Source organism: Osmia bicornis, chromosome 11 (assembly GCF_907164935.1).
Source record: "Osmia bicornis bicornis chromosome 11, iOsmBic2.1, whole genome shotgun sequence".
NCBI lineage: Eukaryota > Metazoa > Arthropoda > Insecta > Hymenoptera > Megachilidae > Osmia > Osmia bicornis.
The window spans coordinates 6,463,695-6,482,984 of NC_060226.1; the positions used below are offsets into that span (position 1 = coordinate 6,463,695).

The 19,290-nt window shown below is 40.8% G+C and overlaps 1 protein-coding gene across 4 annotated transcripts; it reads left to right on the forward strand.

Moving 5' to 3' along the window:
* Positions 1-1,794: 1,794 nt before the first annotated feature.
* On the forward strand, positions 1,795-18,935 carry LOC114873797 (protein PALS2). 4 transcript variants are annotated; one of them, XM_029182495.2, is made up of 8 exons: positions 1,795-2,164; positions 6,606-6,721; positions 12,728-13,024; positions 13,898-14,134; positions 14,671-15,145; positions 15,225-15,559; positions 17,166-17,240; positions 17,556-18,935. In XM_029182495.2, exons 1-8 carry the CDS (start codon positions 2,059-2,061, stop codon positions 17,730-17,732), a joined length of 1,818 nt encoding a protein of 605 aa, XP_029038328.1. In that variant the 5' UTR covers positions 1,795-2,058; the 3' UTR covers positions 17,733-18,935. The 4 variants fall into 4 exon arrangements, with proteins under 4 accessions (XP_029038328.1, XP_029038330.1, XP_029038329.1 ...); XM_029182496.2 differs by lacking the exon at positions 1,795-2,164 and adding an exon at positions 4,673-5,321; XM_029182497.2 differs by lacking the exon at positions 17,166-17,240.
* Positions 18,936-19,290: the final 355 nt, after the last annotated feature.

The following is a 19,290-nucleotide window of genomic DNA, read 5'->3' on the forward strand; positions in this document are numbered from 1 at the left end:
AGATTACCTACTTTGGTAGATATATTTTATAGCTAATTATTTATGCAAAGAGAGATGAGGTTTCGTCGCGTGTAGGTGGAGCGAAGGACGCATCATTGATAACTGGTTTGGGTCAATGTCGCGTGAACCTTTGTACGTAAGAGTACGTGGAGCAAAGTCGAGTCGCGAAATGTTGAGACGATTGCACGAAACCTGCTGGGTACACATCATCATCTTTTCTGTAACACGACACGTGACGTGACTCCGGAGAGGATACAAAACGTGACGCTCGCATCGTTAACCACGACCAGTCCGAAACCAATCAGGAAATCATCGTTGAATGCCCACTGTTCCGGTATTCTAAACCCGGTCGCGATAACAGACAGCCGGGGAATATTGCTAATAGAGATCGTTCGAACGTTTCTGCGAAGAGGTCGAACGCAATGACGAACTTGTTTTCACCGGCATATCAGTTCGGACGTTGAATCAGGAAGCAGGAAGTTGGATGTTGCCCGTAGAAAGTTATGGCAATTGACAATTGGCAACTTTGGTAAAGAATTAAGAATTGACGATTAATTGTTGGCAGCTCAAACTTGGAAATTGAATCCTGGAAGTGAAATGGCAAAGGATTTGAAAATATTAGATGAATAATATTTATCTCTCAGATTTGACGGAATGACGTCACAACTGCACCTGCAACAGCTGCAGTAAGCTAAACAAGCTCCGATAGCACTTTGTTTCCTTAATCAGTAGTGTCACCTTTCGTTGATAGCGTAGGGCTTGATAAGTTCTAAAATAGGGGAATTCCAGAGCGCCTACAAGTATGCAACCAAGCCATCTTTGTTGTTTATCTCACTAGATGGCAGTAGTATGATATTCACTAGGGAGGATAGGAAAAACTTACCAGCGATCGTGTTTATCATTTATTCAAAACTTTCGAAACAACATTGTTCGAGTCAATTATTTCTTTTTCATCTAAATTATCTCGATTAATATTGAATTAAACCTCGATACAATATATTAATATATTGTTCGATTAATTGAATTTTGAGATGGAGTCCTAAAGAAAGTCCACAAGATGGCCGTACCTTTACCATTCCCAACGAGTCAAGGTAATTTTTAAAAACGATTTACATCTGTAAATCAATTAAGAATATTGAATCTACAAATAAGTAGAGAAAAAGGCAGCATCAATTCTTCTAGTACTTGGTTTTCAAATACTGTTCAAATTCTTCGCGCTTAATTAATTGTCTTGGTATAAACGAATAGAGGCATGTGGTATAAACAAATGTATTTTAAAATTAATTTAACGACCTTACGTTTGCAATAAGTAAATTATTACTAAATTCACTTCAAGGAAGGTTTAACCGATTTATCCTCAATATATAACGGATAGACGAACGATAAGCTTATCAAATTAGATTTATGGATTAAGGAAGTTTTGGTTAAACTGTTATTTTAGTTAGGATTTAAAAAACGTAAAGTTTCAGAGTTGCAACATTGAAAATTTACCTATCTATTTTATCACGATTTCTCGTGACATTTATCATGAACGTGCCCTTTGGCGCCCTGATCCAAAGGCGCCCCAGTTCTGTTGTGTTCGTAATCCAGAATATTTCAGCCCTTTCGTCGGCGCCTTAACTATCGATCGATAACTCGTTGCCACGAGTCGCGAAATCGCTAAGCGAAAGAGAGAGAGAGAGAAAGAGAGAGAGAAAAAGGGAGAAAGAGAGAGGGTGCAAAAACCCACCACCCTCGCGACCAAGCTATAAGTACCGGACACGAAGCGAGCACAAGCTTATAGGTCCCGTTGCGGTCTTCATCGTTCGGTACTCTAGATCGCCATCTTTTTCGTTTGATCTATGAATAGATTCCCGGATCTTCGACTGCCATTTTGATTTCGTCTCGTCAATCGATCGCGACCGTTTCATTGACGGCTCGCGACAACACGTGGAAATTTCGTACAGGACAGATAGTATGATAAAGTCGACGATCGATCGGGGATTCAGGCAACCGGAAGTTAAACCTCGCTGCTCGAATAGACGGGGTTGGGATCCGTGCTGATCGTGATGCCGATCGATGATCATGATGTTGAAGAACAGCAAATCGTTGATGGACATCGAGGACATCTGCGGATGCTCGATAATCCCGAAAAAAGAACTACCGCATCTGAAGTCCACTTCCGGTAAGTTTGAAACCTTACACTGTGGACTTGTTTCTTTTACTTTCGAGTTTTTTCATGGATTTTCTTGATACTCGAGTGATTTCTTCTTTTTTTTTTTCTATTGTTGTTATTAAATTCATTTAATTGGACGGGAAAGTGTCCTTTCCACTTTTCCTTCGAAAATTTCCCAATTACCAAACTTGTTGAACTCTATGCACCTAAGTAAAATTAACGAAGTGAAACTTTCCTCTTCTCGTTCCAACGAATTATCCTGAAAATTAGTTTTCCTTAACTTGAACGAAACTCCATCAAGCCTCGCAAATTCTTAGCAAATTCTTTTCACCGTTTCCACAAATTGTTCGAAAAATTTCTTTCACCTTGATTCTCGATGAAGAAGCTTCATTGAGAATATTGATTCGATCTTTTCAAACCAACATTCACCGGTGAACTTTTCGTTCTCCACGAGTTTCGTTCAACCTTTTCCTGAAGATACTTACCTGTAGGTGGTTGTGATCTTGTTAAATTTAACGTGATTTCTGCGGAAGCACCTTCGATGCTGTCTCACGTTCTAATTTCCGCTTCGTGGTTGGGACACGTGTTAGAACGAGTCTCCGATGGAATATGATTAACTCGATGTCTACACCTGTTCGTGGCAATATTTTCATCTCGAACATCACCTTTTAAATGGCTTCGCGTTAATTAATTTCTTACAGAAATTTTGGAAATTCTTTCAAAATAATATTCACCTTCTGCGTTCAATTTTCACGTTATGGAAAAAGTCGTCGTTGAAAAAAGGATCGATATTATTACAGGTACTAGGGAAACTCGAGCGATCGATTCAACTTGTAACAAATACTGTACATCTTTCGACGTTGAGTGCAAAATGGAAGAAAATCTTGTAATATTCGAATATCTAAAATCAAAAAACTTAACACCACTGATTTGATTATGGTCTTAATTTTCAAATTAAAATCTTCCATTTCGCTAGCTCAATATTTTGCAAGTTTTCCCTTCTCTTCTTCGACTACCAACTCGAGGATTCCATTCTATTTTATTTCGTTTCAAAATTTGAAGAAATTCCCAATCTTCGACGATGGTTCTTTTAAAAAATTTCTTATTCATACCGTCGTAATTTCCTTTCCGAAATAACTTCCATATCTCCGTAGAATTATTTTCCTTAACGTTATTACTTTCCTCGTAAAGCAAATTCCGCTCATCCTTCTCAAATGATTATTTTTCCTTTCTTTTTTTTTCACTAACAACTTTCACCTTCGTTCGCATCCTCCTTCCTCGGAACTGAACCTCTTTTATATCAAGCTTTTACTACTTTTCTTCCGAAACGGTTGATGAAGAATCGTCGGAACTGCCAGTCACTCGTTTCAGCTATTTCTTCGTTCTTGGACGTGGAACAGATGTTTCGCGTCAGAATTTTACGACTGGTCCGATAAGAAGCAGTTTCTCCTCTTCGAAACGGCGAGCCATCGTTAAAGGAGTGTATTTAAAAAAAAGAAAAAGAATTACTCTTAAACGTCCCGGGACCGTATGTTTCTCTGATGAACGACAAAATAAACGTCGATTAAATCGTCGTTTTTTATGTGCTTGGACCAACGATCATCGGCTGTCGACGATCATTTCTATTGGATGTTGATTAACTTCCGTGAAAATGATCCAAACTGTATAGATGATTCTAACGATATTGCTCTTTTGATGCATCGATTTATTTTACCCGTTGGAACTTCAAACGCGATGCTATTTTTATTATATTAAGGGTAGAAAGCAATGATCTTCAAATTAAACTAGGATATTAGTAAAATAGTAACGCAAAATAGTTACAATTACAGCAGCAATTTAAAGTGTTAATAGAGTTTCTACATGTCTGACTATGCGCGTCCTTTTTCACTGCACCAATCAACCCGTTAAGTGAACATACATATTTCGGCGTAAACGAACGTTTTTCGTTATTAACATTTGAAATTTTCCCGACAATAAATATATGCAAGTTAGTATTCTCTTCTTTGCTTCACTGCTACCTTCTTCACCCTTCTTCTGGTACCAACTGCTATATTTCTGAACCCTTCAGATTCTGGTGGGCAGTTCTTAGTCGGTGATGCTTACGTTTCCTCGTGCTCTTCTTTCTCTTTCTCCCTCGTTCGGCTGTCTGGAAAAAATAAGAATAGCTCTCCTCTCCCTTTGATCAGCGTTCCGCGACGAAATCTCTCGTGAACGCCAGTTACGATCACTCCACGGCGAGGACAGCACGCGTTTTCGTCGAATTTCGGTGAAAAATTAATTTCCACGAATTTACATTGCACGTTTTTCATCTGCGTCCAACAGTCATACAAGATTTTTTCTTTTTTAATTTTAACTTCGAGGGCAATTTTCACACCCCTTCATAGACGTTTGATGATAAAAATAACAAGAATCAAATATTTTTTTTCGAATTTTATATAATAAACTAAAGTTGTACAAAAAGAACAAAGAAAAATTTATACGAGCCTGTAATCATTAAAACGCGCTATTCTTGATGTCATTGAATTTCGTTAAAAATTTTCCGAAAACGATTCAATACAATTTTCTCGTCGATGAAAAGTCAGAGTGTGGACGTGTAAAGCCTGTTGTTCCGTCACCTCCACAGGGTGTCGCTTTCAGTCCCCGAACAAGGCCCACGGGACAGGTGTAAGACAACACGTTTCCATTCACCACTGCGTGGTGTCGTCGAACGCATCGCGCTCGCGTTCGTTTCCACCGCAAAACCTTTCCGATACGTGAAATGACGAACAGTGCGAAGAAAATTAGCGAAAATCGAAGTAGAATTAGTGTCATGTGATGAGAGTAGAGGAAAGGAAAACTGGGACAGTGAAAAATGTGAATACTATTGGTGAAACAATATTATGCAATTATATTTGCAGTTAATTGAATAGATAAATATCAAGGGTAAAAAAAACTTAACAAAACAAGGTGAAATATTGTAGGAAAAGAAACGGTGAAGAATGTGCATTTTATCGATGAAATGATACTGTAAATCGAGGATCGGGTAATTGGTGAGCTAATTGGTGGAAGAAATAAATTGAGACCGTGAAAATGGTTTTCTTCGGAAGAAAAGAGAAACTGGAAGATCGTCGTCTGCTGGAGAGCATCGACGCGATGAACGGTGCAAAGATATATCAAATAGAAAACGGTAAACTATTCTACTTCTATTTTTAATCGAATATCCTTGTAGACAATGAAAAACAAAAGACGACGTATGTAAATGATTCGTGTCGAGGTTTCTTCTTCGAGCATCAATCGTCGAAAGAATTTCAAGAATTTCTTCAAATTAACCCTTTCAATGTTTAATCACTGGAGAAATGCTTCTTTCGGATAAATATTATTACAACGGTTTGCCATTGTCTTTGCTTTTCTATTCTTCGCGCGTAAACGATGGGTGCAGCTTGCAACGAGGAGAAAGGAAAAAGGAAATAAAAAACAGCAATACAGTGCGTTCCTTTCTTAATACGATTTTTATTTAATACCAGCAACAACGTGACATTTTATTTTTCGTTATTTAAAGAACATTTCCGTCGAGTTTAAACACGTGAGAAAATAGGTCGAGGCGTACTGGAAACACGATATGACATGATCGCTATAATGCTCGTTGCAAGTCTATGCACCGTGGCTCGGTGCATCGATATCTTGGTAAAGTGCACGCATTTATCATTCAACCATTCCATCGTCGACGTCGCTTATGGTCGATTATGTTTATCGAGACCACTCGAAACTCGAGAGCTGTGTGCCATAGATAATTATTAACCCCTTTGGTTACGAATGGTGTACATACAGGGGGTTTCAAAAAAAATTACACTTCGTATCATTTCCTGCAATCCGACTTCGTTTTCGAAATACAAATGATTAGAAATTGGTCGCTCGACTTCTAGAGTGATCTGTTTAAATATAAAACAATTAAATTATAACTGTTCAAATTGTCCACTGCCAAAATTGAATTGCAGTTAAATTTCAAATTTTTCTAAAATCTAGTAACTAGGTAACTCGGCCAGCTGAGATTGAAAACACGAAACAAAGCGTGGCAATGGTGTTCTAATTAGTCCTATGACTTGTGAATAGATTCAATGTTAATTGGCACAGCTTAGACACTGTCGTTAGCACTGTTCTTAAGACTCTTTAGTCCTTGAGTGTATACTCCTCATTATTGTTTAGGATAATTTTTCCCCCACTGGTCGAATAGTTTACCGACCGTTGTATTTTCGATTATTCCCACGGAAATGTCCTCGTGCTCCTGTCAGCCACCTGTAGCTGGCCGAATATTGATCCACCCGGAAGATGGCCACACCCGGCTTCCCCTCGTCGCTCGGTTCCCACCTCTTTTACACCCTCGTCCCGACGCTTCGTACGATCTAGTGTCGTTGCCCTACCCGATCGTCGAGCTTGCACAGTGTAATGGAAAAGTGCGTGATCGCTGTTCCAGCTGCCTTCATGCACGTTCGCGACAACCTGGAGGAGTTGGGCAACGTGGCCGATGATACGGACCTGCTGTTCCTCAAGGGTCTGCTGGACAGTCCTGTTGTCACGTCTCTGGTCAAGGTGAGTGAACATTTCTACGTTTCTCATAAAAAAAAAAAAATAAAAATTCGACAAATGACATACACTAATTTTCATGTAACTTTGCATAATTATTTATGGAATTAATTTTAAATTGTTAACTATAGTATTTGATTAGTGCTACTTTGATACTTGAACTCTTTAACGAATTATCGATGTCGCCGAAAATTTGTTAATTGGGCCTGGGTCAGATGGTACCCAGACGATATTTTTCGATAGCGTATATCTACCCAGTAAAGGTTGATTAATTGCAAGTACTTACTGGAGGTCTTCTTGTGTATTGTTTTTGGCCGAGATGAAACAAATAATGGTCAGAGTCGTCGAATGGCCCACGTGTTTCCTACGATCGTTCGATTTTACGAGGGAAAAAGAGCCCCATCGTCATCATTTCATCGTTTCGTAAAATAGAAATTCGAAATCGAAACACGGAGATATGACATCAATTTTCAATAGAAATCTGTTCGGTGCCGTTGAACCCGTTTTCTCTTGCTTCTTTCCAATTCTATCAGGGGTCAGTTTCGAAATGGCTCGCTTTTAAAAATAGAAGATATACAATTGGAGCAACCGTTTATTACGATTTTGCATTTTATCGACGGTCTGTTTATTTGATACCCGTCGAGATAGAATTTTTATTTTGTCTACTCGGTTGATCAGGCCGTTTTTTTAATGAAACTATTTATCATTGTTTATTCGAATCGAAATATCGAGGATTCCCGCGAAGCAGGAATGCAGGACGCACTTCTGCAGAAAACGGCTCCTGCAGAAATTTTCAAAAGATGAGCTATTTTTGTATGTTATTTTTTTTAAGCACCGCTTGCATCACAGTCTCCGTGTAAAACGCCCACGTTATTTTCGTCACGACACACATTTTAAACGAACGTCTTCGTTCTCGACCTTCGGTGAAAAGATTACGCTATAGTTTCGTGACGCAACGCGTGCGTCACGCTTTCGTCGATTCTTACGCAACCAAGTGATAACACGTGTGTATATAGACATTTTGATTTTAAACAATTGTGAAATTTAAATCTAGGAAAAAGGAAGGAAAAATACTTTTGGTGGTTGAACCGTTTTACAATGAAAGAAGTGCCTCGAATATCCGGTTTTCTTTTATCTGAAGACGCCTGACTTTGTGACCTAAAACGGTTCCAAATTATCTTGTCCCGATCACCGAGCAAGCATATACGTGCCTTCCTGTGAGACTTTAGGGCCCACTTGCTCGTTCCCCTCACCTGGCAGCAGCCACATTCCATCCCTGCTGTTCGGGGCCAACAGGTAGAAAACGCGTCTGGTGTCGAAAAGTCGTTGAGAAGCCGGTGTACGTTTCCTGTTTCGAAGGTAACAATGGAGATCGCTGATAAATGCGGGGAGGTGTTTGTCGAAAAGCTTCGCAAACGAGCGTGAAAAGCCACCGTGGTAACCTTGGAAAATTAGCCGATTGATTTAGGTCAACGTGTCGAAAGAGAAACAGCGTGGAAATTTCAGGATCTGTTTGACTTTCCACGCTGATTGTTTTTTTCTTTCCACACCTTTTCAGAATAACGAAAAGAAATTTAATTGCTTGGATTAGGAGAACACGTGCGAGAAATTAAAATAAAATCATGTCTTCTTAAACCGAGTTCTAGGAAGGTTGTGAGAAAGTAAACAAAAGAAGAATTAATTAAATTTTACTTCTGATGAGATCTCGCTAATTTGGATTAATTGTCTCGTGGGGATCAAAAATTCAGGGCGGAAGATCTCGTGATGCTATCAATCTTTCCAGCACGTGGAATTCGTTCATCAGGAATTAACGTTTTAACCTAAACACTTAACCACTTGAGTCTCGTTTAAAAGAAAAACAACTAATTTTCTGAAAAGTAAGCAAATCTAACCATTGAAGAAAGACCATTTTTACTTTTTCTTCGCTTTCACACTACCTTGCCAGCCATCCATCACTTTCTCATCCGCTTTTATTCCTCGCTATTGACCAAATATGACCACACCATCCCCGAAGAACCGGAAATCCCAGAGAGTCTCTCCCGGAGAGAACAAAGGCGTTTCCTGCGGTGGGGGATGAATCAAGCGAGTGAATCAGGCGGTGGCGCGCGACCGACACAGGAAGTCAGTGACAAATGGCATTCTGAGTTTTTATGAATAATTCTGGAGCCGGTTAATTGACAAATCATTGTCGCACGACTCCTCTGATATCTTGGTTAATTGGCGCTGACCTCAGGGAACCCGGCCAATTGACTCGAGGTCAGCAGCGTTGTCTCGCTTGTCTCGGCCAGAATTATGGGGATTGTTATGTTGCAAAAGATGGACAAAGTAAGAATGAATTTATCGATTTTCGGTTTTTGAAACATTCGCGAGTACTTGCGAGAAAGTAGGGTTAATATAAAATGGTAAATCTAACCATTGACTGTCGTCATAAGATGGCAAATCCGACGACCGGCTGTCGTCATAAGACGTCACGCTCGACGCGACGAAATCGTGATCGATTAATTGTTCAATTTAACCAGCTTAGCATCGAAAGATCGATCGGCACAGCTTTTGAACGCTTCAATTTACGATCTCACGGTATCGTGATCGCGAAAAATTTGTCACTCGGTTTCTTTTACCGGTCCTCAAAGATAATTAACGTCCCTCTGGTGACGAGAGGTAAGAGGTAAAAGTCAGAGTCATCGGCACTGTCTCAGAAATCGCGAAGCCTCGTCGCGTGTAGCCGTGTACACGGCACGATGTAATTTCAACCGGCTTTGTAATCGCGCGCAGGAACGAGGAGGTGGAGTACGCGTGTGCGACATCCGCGCACGTGTATGTGACAGTGACGTAGCTATCTCGAGAGGGTGCCACGCGTTTCTCGGATACGAAATTCGTAACCCTTTCGCATTCCAAGTACATCCGCCCGAAATTATGCCCTGATTTTCAAACGGCCCTTCACTTGCCTGTCATTATCATTGATCGGTAATAAAACGAAGGCTAACGATTCTCTTCTGATTATACTTAACACCGGAGCCATACGATCCCGTTGTATCGCGTAACGGATTATCGTGTATCTTGAGAAGGCTGGTCTACCCGAGATCGCGAGATCGACAAACGGATCGGTGTCGACGACTGGGAGTATTTTTCCATCTCAACTTATTTCCAATGGATAACGGAATGAAAGTCCTATTCGCGAGCGTGCGGGCACAGACATTCGGTACGCGAGAATAGTGTGCGCAATCGGAATGCTAAGTACTAAAAGAAACACCCCCTCCTTTCTTATAAATACTTGAGATATTCAACATTCCTTGCCAGAAGGCATGCTCGTATTTACACGTTCAAATCATCGTTACTTTCCTCGATGCAAGTCGACACCTTTTCGGGTCCCTTCTCTTTCCACAGAAGTTTCTTCTTTTTCACATGAAATACAACGAAATACAATGGCACGAAAATTTAAATTTAAAAAGAAAAGGTGCCATTTGCGTCATAAAATGAAAAATTGTACCCCTCATAAGTGTACAAAGCTGGATAGCGAAGGTGTTATATTTATACATCCGACTGGGTCAAAATGACCCCGAATCGGTTGAAAGGTACACGTCCCTGCAACTGAACGTAGCGTAGCGTCGAAGAAGGGCCCCCACCTGTTTCGTTTGAAACAGCCTGAACGGAGCGTGTCCACGAAGAGGTGGGGACGAAAGAAACGTCAGTAGGCGCGGCAGTTTTCTGACGCCGCTTACCTAAGCAACACGCACCGTGTACCCTGTGTTCCTCTATATTTTAATCAATTCCCTCAGTCGATTTTCATTTCTCCCCCCGTGTATTCCCTTTGACCCCGAGTTTCCCGTACAATCGACGGCCCTGCGGTGTTACCTCGGCGCTGATCGATACACCAAGACCACTCGAGCCAGCAGGCCATAGTTGCAGCAGTTCCACAGGACTTCTCTCCAAGGTTCCATTTAATTCGTTCTCCAGAACAGGGTCCCAGAGAGACGGGCGACCTCTGCTTCAGCGTTTCTTCAGCCACGAAGTAAGTCACTCTCTTCTGTTTTTCTTCGATGGGTGTACCTGGGAGATAACGTTTCCTCGATTAGACACCGTTCCTCTCCATCGGGAGATCACTTTTTCTAATCTCTGCACTTTAGATCCTTCGAATCCGATAGTCAGGATCTTCGAATATTTATCAATTAAATGGATTTGGGAATTTATTGGCGCCACTGTTGCACTGGCTACACGTGAGCTACGGAGAAAGCGCGAATTCCTCAGCATGGATCTTCATGGCGTCCATCGATGCTTGATCTCTGTTTAAACGTACCTTTATAGGTTTTCCGCGGGTGGTCGAGTGGTTTATGGAACAGGTCACTGCACCTCTGTCTACAGTTTCTGTAATTCATCGTCGATACGATCATGGTATTCAAATTTCGTATGGTTAACACCATGAGGATCCATGAACACCATGGATATAGATCATCGTACGTGTAATTAATATGAAATTATCAATTTTTCTTCAATTTCAATTGGTATCTTCTACGGGCGTTGAAAATTCATTGGACACACTGTATAAATTATATACACCACGGTCGATCGATCTTGTAAATATCGTTTGATCGACGCGTAACGAACGAGAACCTGGTTGTTCTTCGAATGTAACAATCTTCGTACGGTTGGTGTGTTTCGTGAGAGCTTTTCAGGGACGTCACGGAAGAACGAGGGAATTTATTATACACCACGGATACGTACATACGTTGAACGCCAGCTGTTCTAGCATTGTCGTTTTCCGTGACAAATGAGGTGCAATTAATGCGTACGATAATGTGCTGAAATACCTGGATATTCGTTATCTGTTTCAGCTTTCACATTTTATCCTACGAAATCTATACGATATTTACATTCATCCGAAATAAAAATTTAAGTTAAACGAACCTTTCGATCGTCAGCCAAAACCAGCTGACGAATTTCAACATCTGCGGTAGATTTTCATAAATTCATTTTCGCGTTTGATACGACCGGAAATGCGGATCCTCGATGTTTCGCGAGGAAAATATCAAACGTGTCGCAATCGGTGGGATCGATGTTGCAACCTGGAATCATGAAAATTGCTGTTGCATCTGCGATGCACGTGTATCGAATTGAATGATTCAAAGTTGAGTCATCTTCCGTCGTATGTCGTATAATTTCGATAATTTTTAAATGTTTCTTCTTATGAATTATTTTCAACGTTGTTCGAATCGTTGTTCCCGATCGACGCGTTCAGGTATCGGCGTTCTCGAAGGTGGCTCTGAAACGCCGAGAATGACCCACTTTCGTAATTACTCCCTCATTGTTGTAGCATTGCATTCGCTGATTCAACGTAGCGTACGCTGGCCTTACGTGCTCGGCTAATCGAATCAGACCTCGTTGACGCCGGGTCATCGTTGCTCAATGATAATTCGACACTTGGTAGCCGATGAATCGACGAAAATTTTGCTCCAAAGAAACGATCGATAGATTTTGTCAACTCTGCGTCGAAAGTTTTTCAAACGTCCCAAAAGCGATCGGAAATTTCTTCATAGACAGTAAACTAATCCATCGTGTAACGATGTACGAGGTTGTGAAATCGTTGCTTCGAGTAGGTTGAAAGATTCTGTTTCTCTCGAGTTCTTCGAGGAAGACAAAGAACAAATAAGGTTCCTCGTGCGGTGAATTTAATGCGGAAACCCGTTTCGACTTTCACAAGCAACGACTGCTAAGCCGTTCGCTGTTGATGGCTTTGAACAGCTTCTACTTTGATCAATGGAAATCAATGAATTAATTGTAAAGGAAATTAGAAAATCTGAAAACCTTAGAAATCGTGAATCTTTTTCGTGATAAATAAATAATTTCATTATCGAGTTTGCCGAAAATGTCGAAAAGAGAACCCTTTAACGGAATCTGGAAACAAAATCGGATACTCGAAACGTTATCCAGTGAAAGGATCCGAGGGAAGATGTTCCAAACGAAAACCTGTTTCCGATGAATCCTCTCGACTGACAGAGGTGTTTAATTATTTTCCAGGTGCAAGAGCGTCTGGAGGATCCGCCGGTGCACGTGGAACCGGTATGCTCGTCCGTTTGTGACATCGTTGACGAGGTTTGCTACGTTCTCCGCTCCTGCAGGGACGAGAACGCTCGCGAGCTCGTTCGATTGTTGAGGAGTTCTCACCTGAAGGCGCTTCTCGAGACCCACGACGCGGTTGTCGAACGAAAGGAAGCACCTCCGAAGCTCGAACCGTCGCCGACGACGATGCCCACCAACGAGAGGACAGAGGCCGTCAGGATGGTTGGCCTAAGACGACAACCCGACGAACCTTTGGTAAGATTCAAGATTTAATAACTCCGGGTATATTGGAATATTTTTCAGGCGGATAAATAATAATTTTCCACTGGTGTTCTCGGAATAACAATTTAGAAATTCCTGTGCTCGAAAACATTTTGTATCTTTCTTACCGAAGATATTTTTACATCCCTGATGGTTTGCTCCCGTTCGCTCTTGACTGACGAAGAAAGTGGCAAACAAGAGTCGGAGGCACGTTCTTCGCGGTTCAACAAAGATGTAAAACCGTTCGTTGCCCGATGCTGGATCTACTTTTAGAGGTTTACCATTCCGTCACGCGAGAGAGAATTCCCATTCTGAAATCGCTGCGAGCAAGCTGACTGAAAGGAAAGACGGAAATGCCACTCGCAGTTCATAAATAATTCGGAACGTTTATTATCGTCGCGATCGCCACGTGGCCTCTTCGACTAATCCTCGGGAAATCTCGAATCTCGAAAAAGATTGATGGCTCTCGAACAGCAAACGTTTGGATAATTATCATTTAATAGCGTAACGTGTCGCTTCCAGTAATCGTATGTTTCTTCTTTCCATTTCATTTAGAAGTTTCGGCAGATTAATTTCAAAATACCTTGTCCTTTTGCCGATAAACAAAGCGTCCGAGGCTTACGATTTCGACCATACCGCGTGTCTTAACTGTTCCTTCGCGATTGCACAAAGAACAGCGGGGTTTTCTTTGGCCCGGAGCAAGAAGAACAAACAGCGAGATTCAAAGACAGATGGTGTCAAAGAAACGCGCGTTGCAACGAGAATCGTTCGTTCATCACCGGAGTTAAACAGGGATAATGGAGATCCCGGTTGTCCGAATCGTAAAACACGATTTGTTTTCACTTTTCACGATTTCATTGTTCGCAGGGCTTAACGGTGCAAGTCGACGAATCTGGTAATTTGATAATCGCCAGGATCCTCGGTGGTAGCACAGCAGCGCGTCAAGGATTGTTGAGAACCGGCGAGGTGATCCTCGAAGTGAACGGAAAGGAAGTTCATAATCCGGAGGAGCTTCAGGAAGCCATTCACGAGGCGAAGGAGAATCTGACGCTGAAATTGGCCCCGGGTATTGCGAGTGACGGCAATCGACCTCTGAAATCCACGGTGAGTAGAACAGAAATTCTTTAAACAAAGATGGATAAGTTCAGAAAACGCGATCTTGTCTTTTTTTCTTCTTTCGAAATGGATCTTTACGCGAGCGATCACTTGGCAAGACTCGTTTAAAATATTATTTCCTTATTTTCTGAGTGTCCAATGTTCAACGATGCTTAGCATCTGTTTTCACAAGTGATTCTTTCCGATTCATCTCATTTTTTTTGGTGAACTTTTATCAGGAAAGTTGTAAAATTTTTATAGTTCCGATTCTGGTAGCGTTAAGAGCTGAACGGCGAATATAACCGCGTGTGTTCTAGACAGGCGTCATTAAAAGTAGTCGTAAAAACTTGAAGAGGATAGAACAGATTCCATTAATCCCCGATCAGAGTCTATCCAAACATACAATATCGAGAGTATCTTCCGAGCCATTACTATTTATATATTTGACCATGGGTCAAAAGTGAGTCAGTATCGACTAGACGAAAATGAAGAAACGAATGCCTCAAAAATTAACTACAATCTTGAAAACTACTGTTCGGTTCCAGTGTTACATGAGAGCGTTGTTCGACTACGACCCCTCGGAGGACAGTCTGCTACCATGCAGAGAGATAGGACTTCCGTTCCAGAAGGGCGACGTGTTACAAATCGTGGACCAAGCTGACCCGAATTGGTGGCAAGCCCGTCGCGTGGAGGGCGAAGGTCTCAGTCAACCCGGTTTGATCCCTTCGTTGGAACTCGAGGAACGTAGGAAGGCGTTCGTTCCGCCGGAAGCTGACTTCGTGCACAAGATCAGCATCTGCGGCACCAGGATCTCGAAGAAGAAGAAGAGGAAGATGTACCAGTCGAAATCGAACGGCGAGTTCGACGGTGCTGAATTGCTTTTGTACGAAGAAGTTGCCAGGATGCCACCGTTCAGACGTAAAACACTGGCCTTCGTTGGTCCCAGAGGCGTTGGTCGAAGGACCCTGAAGAACAGGTTGATAAACAGCGATCCAGAGAAATTCGGTACCATCGTTCCGTGTAAGTGTTTCTCATTTTTGTATGAAAATAAAAGTAATTTCCTGAAAAATTTTCAGAAATGTTATCTTTATTTCTTCAGTTACTTCGCGACCGCCAAGGGTGCTCGAAGAAGATGGTAAAAGTTACTGGTTCACCGAACGGGAAATGATGGAAACCGATATCAGAGAGCACCGATATCTCGAATACGGAGAACACGGGGGGCATTTGTACGGTACGAAGCTCGATTCTGTACGAGAATTGATAAGAGCTGGTAAAATGTGCGTGCTGGACTGCAGCCCGGCTGCTCTGAAGATCCTCCACAACAGCACGGAATTCATGCCGTATGTGATCTTCATCGCAGCACCGGGAATGGAACAGTTGAAGTGTTTGTACGACCTGGGAAGGTCTACCGGCGCGAGCAGTCGAAACTTGACGGTAATTTTCTACGCTCCTCGAACTCCTCTTTTCCCCATTTTTATTTAACGCTTTCACTGTCACGCAAAGAATAGTTTCCTAACGAACCGGTGCCTGTTATGAAATTAATTAATATATGAAAATATAGAAATTACTTGGAAGTGAATTTAACGTGGCAGTCAAAGTGAAAGTTATTTCTTTCTTTTTTTATACGAATTACGTGAACAATGATATGGAGAATGCTTTGATGTTCTATGAATGAAAATTTCTGTTACGTGGTTTCAATTGCGGTGTTCGTAACAGCCCTAATTTTAATATCGCTTCCATAGAAGTTACATTCCCAGTTCCAACGATTCTATTTAAAGAATGATTTATTATTGCAAAATGTATCCTTTCGATACTTTGACACTTTTGAAGTTTGCAGCTGCAAAGCTTTGCGGTCAAAGAAGAAAAAAAAGATGAGTTCTGTAAATTTGTTTTCCAAGATCATACGCTATCGCCTCTGCCCGTCAATAAACGTAAACGCGAGAAATTAGAAATTTCTAAAATAAAATTTGAAGAATTCCGAGCCGACTTAAGGATTTTACGTGCACGCCAATGTTTCTTTCATCCATTATAATTTGAAATATCATTGTTGGTTCGTAGCAAATTTATAATATCCAACGAATGGCTAAACATGTATTGTATATATAAAAGAGGGAAAAGAAAAATTGAATTAAACGAAGGCTTCGAAACACATTGATTCGAAGAATCAACGCTCGTATAATCGGAATCACCGCAACGAGTTGAACGAAGAATAAAACATGCCTGCTTGATTGAAAGTAGCCCAAACAAACAATCACCGTTGTGTAACTAAAAGCCTCGATTCGATAATTTAAGTTATTATTACGAGAAACTCATGGATATACTTCGAAAAACGATATTTAAATTCGTTCGCGCGAATTGTTATATTCGGAATTTAGTTTTCAACAAAAAAGAATTAAAGTATCTCTTTTTTAACATTCACCCAAAAAAGAAAAAAGAAATGGAGTCCATTCGCGATGAAACGATTCGAAATTTTTGCGTGAAGAAGATACACGAGTACAGACGTCGAAATTGAAAACAAACACAGCCATGAAATCTTTTACGATTCGCAGCCTTTCGAACCCCTGCCTGCCAGTCTCTGTTTACCCTTTTCATGTAAATGCGTATATAAATTGCCTACTGTAAATGTATCGCATGCACTTTCGTTCGAATTACAACAGGACCGATGCATTAGTTTGCCCCGTGAAATTCATCGTACCTTGCATAACGTTGTTTTCGTTTTATCCAGACCATCTACGTTGATACTGAATATTCATATGAGCCTTATTTTTCTTTTTACAAGCGATCCAAGTCGGCTTTATTTGCAAACGTATTGCAACTCAAATAAAAAAGAAACTGGTTTATAGTAGTTTTAAAAGAAAAAGAAAAAATGGCTCGTATATTGCTGTTATAAAGGTGTCTCAGGTTTTTGATATAATTCACTGGGCGCTTAAGTTTACCAAGAAAAACCCGGGACACCGTATATATTCACCCTATCCCTCATAATTTACGTAGTACTGTTTATTTAATCTTTTGTATTTGTATTTGATGTTGGCTTTGCTAGTTTGACCGCCAGAGTTCCATCAGGTACAGCTCGAGAAGAGCCAGGACGCTGGAGTCCCTTGCTTCCTTATACGAGGTTTGTATCGCATGCCCTTTCGATGTTGTAGCGTAGTAAATTTGCTAGCAGTCTCTTACCTGACCATTATTGTCTATAAAAGCAATTAGCTAAATATAATACCTAAGGAGGTCCAAAGGTGTCTTTGTAAAAAAATAAAACATAGACAGTATTGTTCAGAAATTTTATTTTCTTCATTTATTACATTTAAAATTTTAATGAGTAAAATTTATTTAGTATATTTAGAGATTATAGGTGAATCTATCCCAAAGATAGCACTGAAGAACACCCAGAGTTTTACTTGAAAATTAAATCTTATGTATTGTCGAATAACAGGAGGACGATCTGAAGTCGACGTTAGAGGAATCGGCGGCTCTGCAACGTGCCTACGAGAAGTACATCGACCTGGTGATCGTGAACGAGGACTTTGACAATACATTCAGACAAGTTGTCGCCGCGTTGGACGCGTTAGCCACCGAGCACCAATGGGTACCAGTGAACTGGATCTACTGAACACGATTCGCGCCAAATCGTGTGGAGTTCAAATATCGCGACGGGAACTCGATGTTCCGATCGAAAAACGAAACCGCGTTTAATATCTGGGGAACACGCGCGATGTCAACTCTTTGTAGACGTCGCAGAACGTGCTCGTCAGAAATCGACCATCGTCGAGCGTGTCGTTATTACGTTTCCATTCGTATCATTGTATCGTCGTGCAATATACAGCAATCTTGAGCTATTGCTACATGTATCATAAAGTTCTTTTAGCGTACAAGGACGCGCTCGACCCCGGTAAAACGGCTATGCAAGGTATTCTATTTTATTGAACGAACAGAAGGAGCTTAGTGATTTTTAAAAAGGATAATGTATCTTTTATTTTGAGAAACACACGAACAACGATGGTCGACAGAGGAAACTGTCCGGTGAAACGGCCTCGCGTTTCAGTGCGCCCTTTATTCTAGCAAGTACAATCGTAGCATTTATGTTCTATCGTTTTAAGTTTACACAAGGAGCCGTTCTCTCTCCAAATTTTCACTAACCAGAGGTAAACACATTGTAACAATGAATCAGGTAGGATCTTTATAATTTCATCGGTGATCCTTTCGTTACATTCCCTCGAACAGCTCAAGGCCAACGATGAAGAACGGGCTCGATTAATGTTGTAAGCGTTAAACACCGCCGTCCAATTGCGTACTTTTTATTAGAGTTAGCCGTCTAGGTTTTTCATTTTCTTCGAACCACGAGCCTGTAATCACGCGTATACATACATTTCTTTATTTTATGATAACACTTATCGTAAGAATGTACTTTTCGTTCTTTTATTAATATATTATTGTGTACACTCGAGTGCAGCATAGGCCTTATTTAGTTAAGAGTGAGCGTAGGGGACTAAAGAATGTGAAGAAATCAGGGGAGTGATAAAACACTCCTTCCCCTAAAATTCTTTTTAATTAAAATTAGTCTAAATTGCACGCGACTGTACTTCCGTTTGTATCGCTCGTGCACGCTGAACGTATTCCTGGCATAGAGTGCCTTATAAGCGCAAGCCTGCACCTCTTAAATCGGCTTGCGGGTGAAGACCTACTATGTCGAGACGAGATTTTCTCTTATGCTCGAGAGTTTTACGTAAGACACGTATTTTCTAATGATCTGAAACACATGTGCACGTGGAAACATGATGGGCACGTGGAAATAAAGTTTATCGAGCGTTTGTTACGAAGCTGAATTATCGCTACCCTCGTTTCCATTATCCTTGTTCTTCTTTCGTATAGTTTTCAGAAATTGAAGCTTTATCTGTTGTTGATAAAGAAGTATTGAGAAATAATAGTTTCTGAGACATTCGTTCCAAAATTATTGGCAGTTTAAATGTCATTATAAAAGGGAATTTTTTACCGATATATTAGAAGCCATAAATAATAAGATTCTATCCTTGTATTTCATTCAATTCTAACCATTTCATGTATACACGTCCGCTTAGTTTTATAAGGATCTTCCAGGAATGAAATTCGAATGCATTTAATGAATAAACTCGCAAGCTGATTGGTCAACGGATGCATCTGATGCACCGGGA

Coding starts and splice junctions, on each gene's coding strand:
- LOC114873797 (XM_029182495.2), top strand. CDS start 2,059: ATGATCATGATGTTGAAGAACAGCAAATCGTTGATGGACATCGAGGAC. Junction 6,722..12,727: donor TTGTCACGTCTCTGGTCAAG/GTGAGTGAACAT, acceptor ATTATTTTCCAG/GTGCAAGAGCGTCTGGAGGA. Junction 14,135..14,670: donor ATCGACCTCTGAAATCCACG/GTGAGTAGAACA, acceptor GTTCGGTTCCAG/TGTTACATGAGAGCGTTGTT.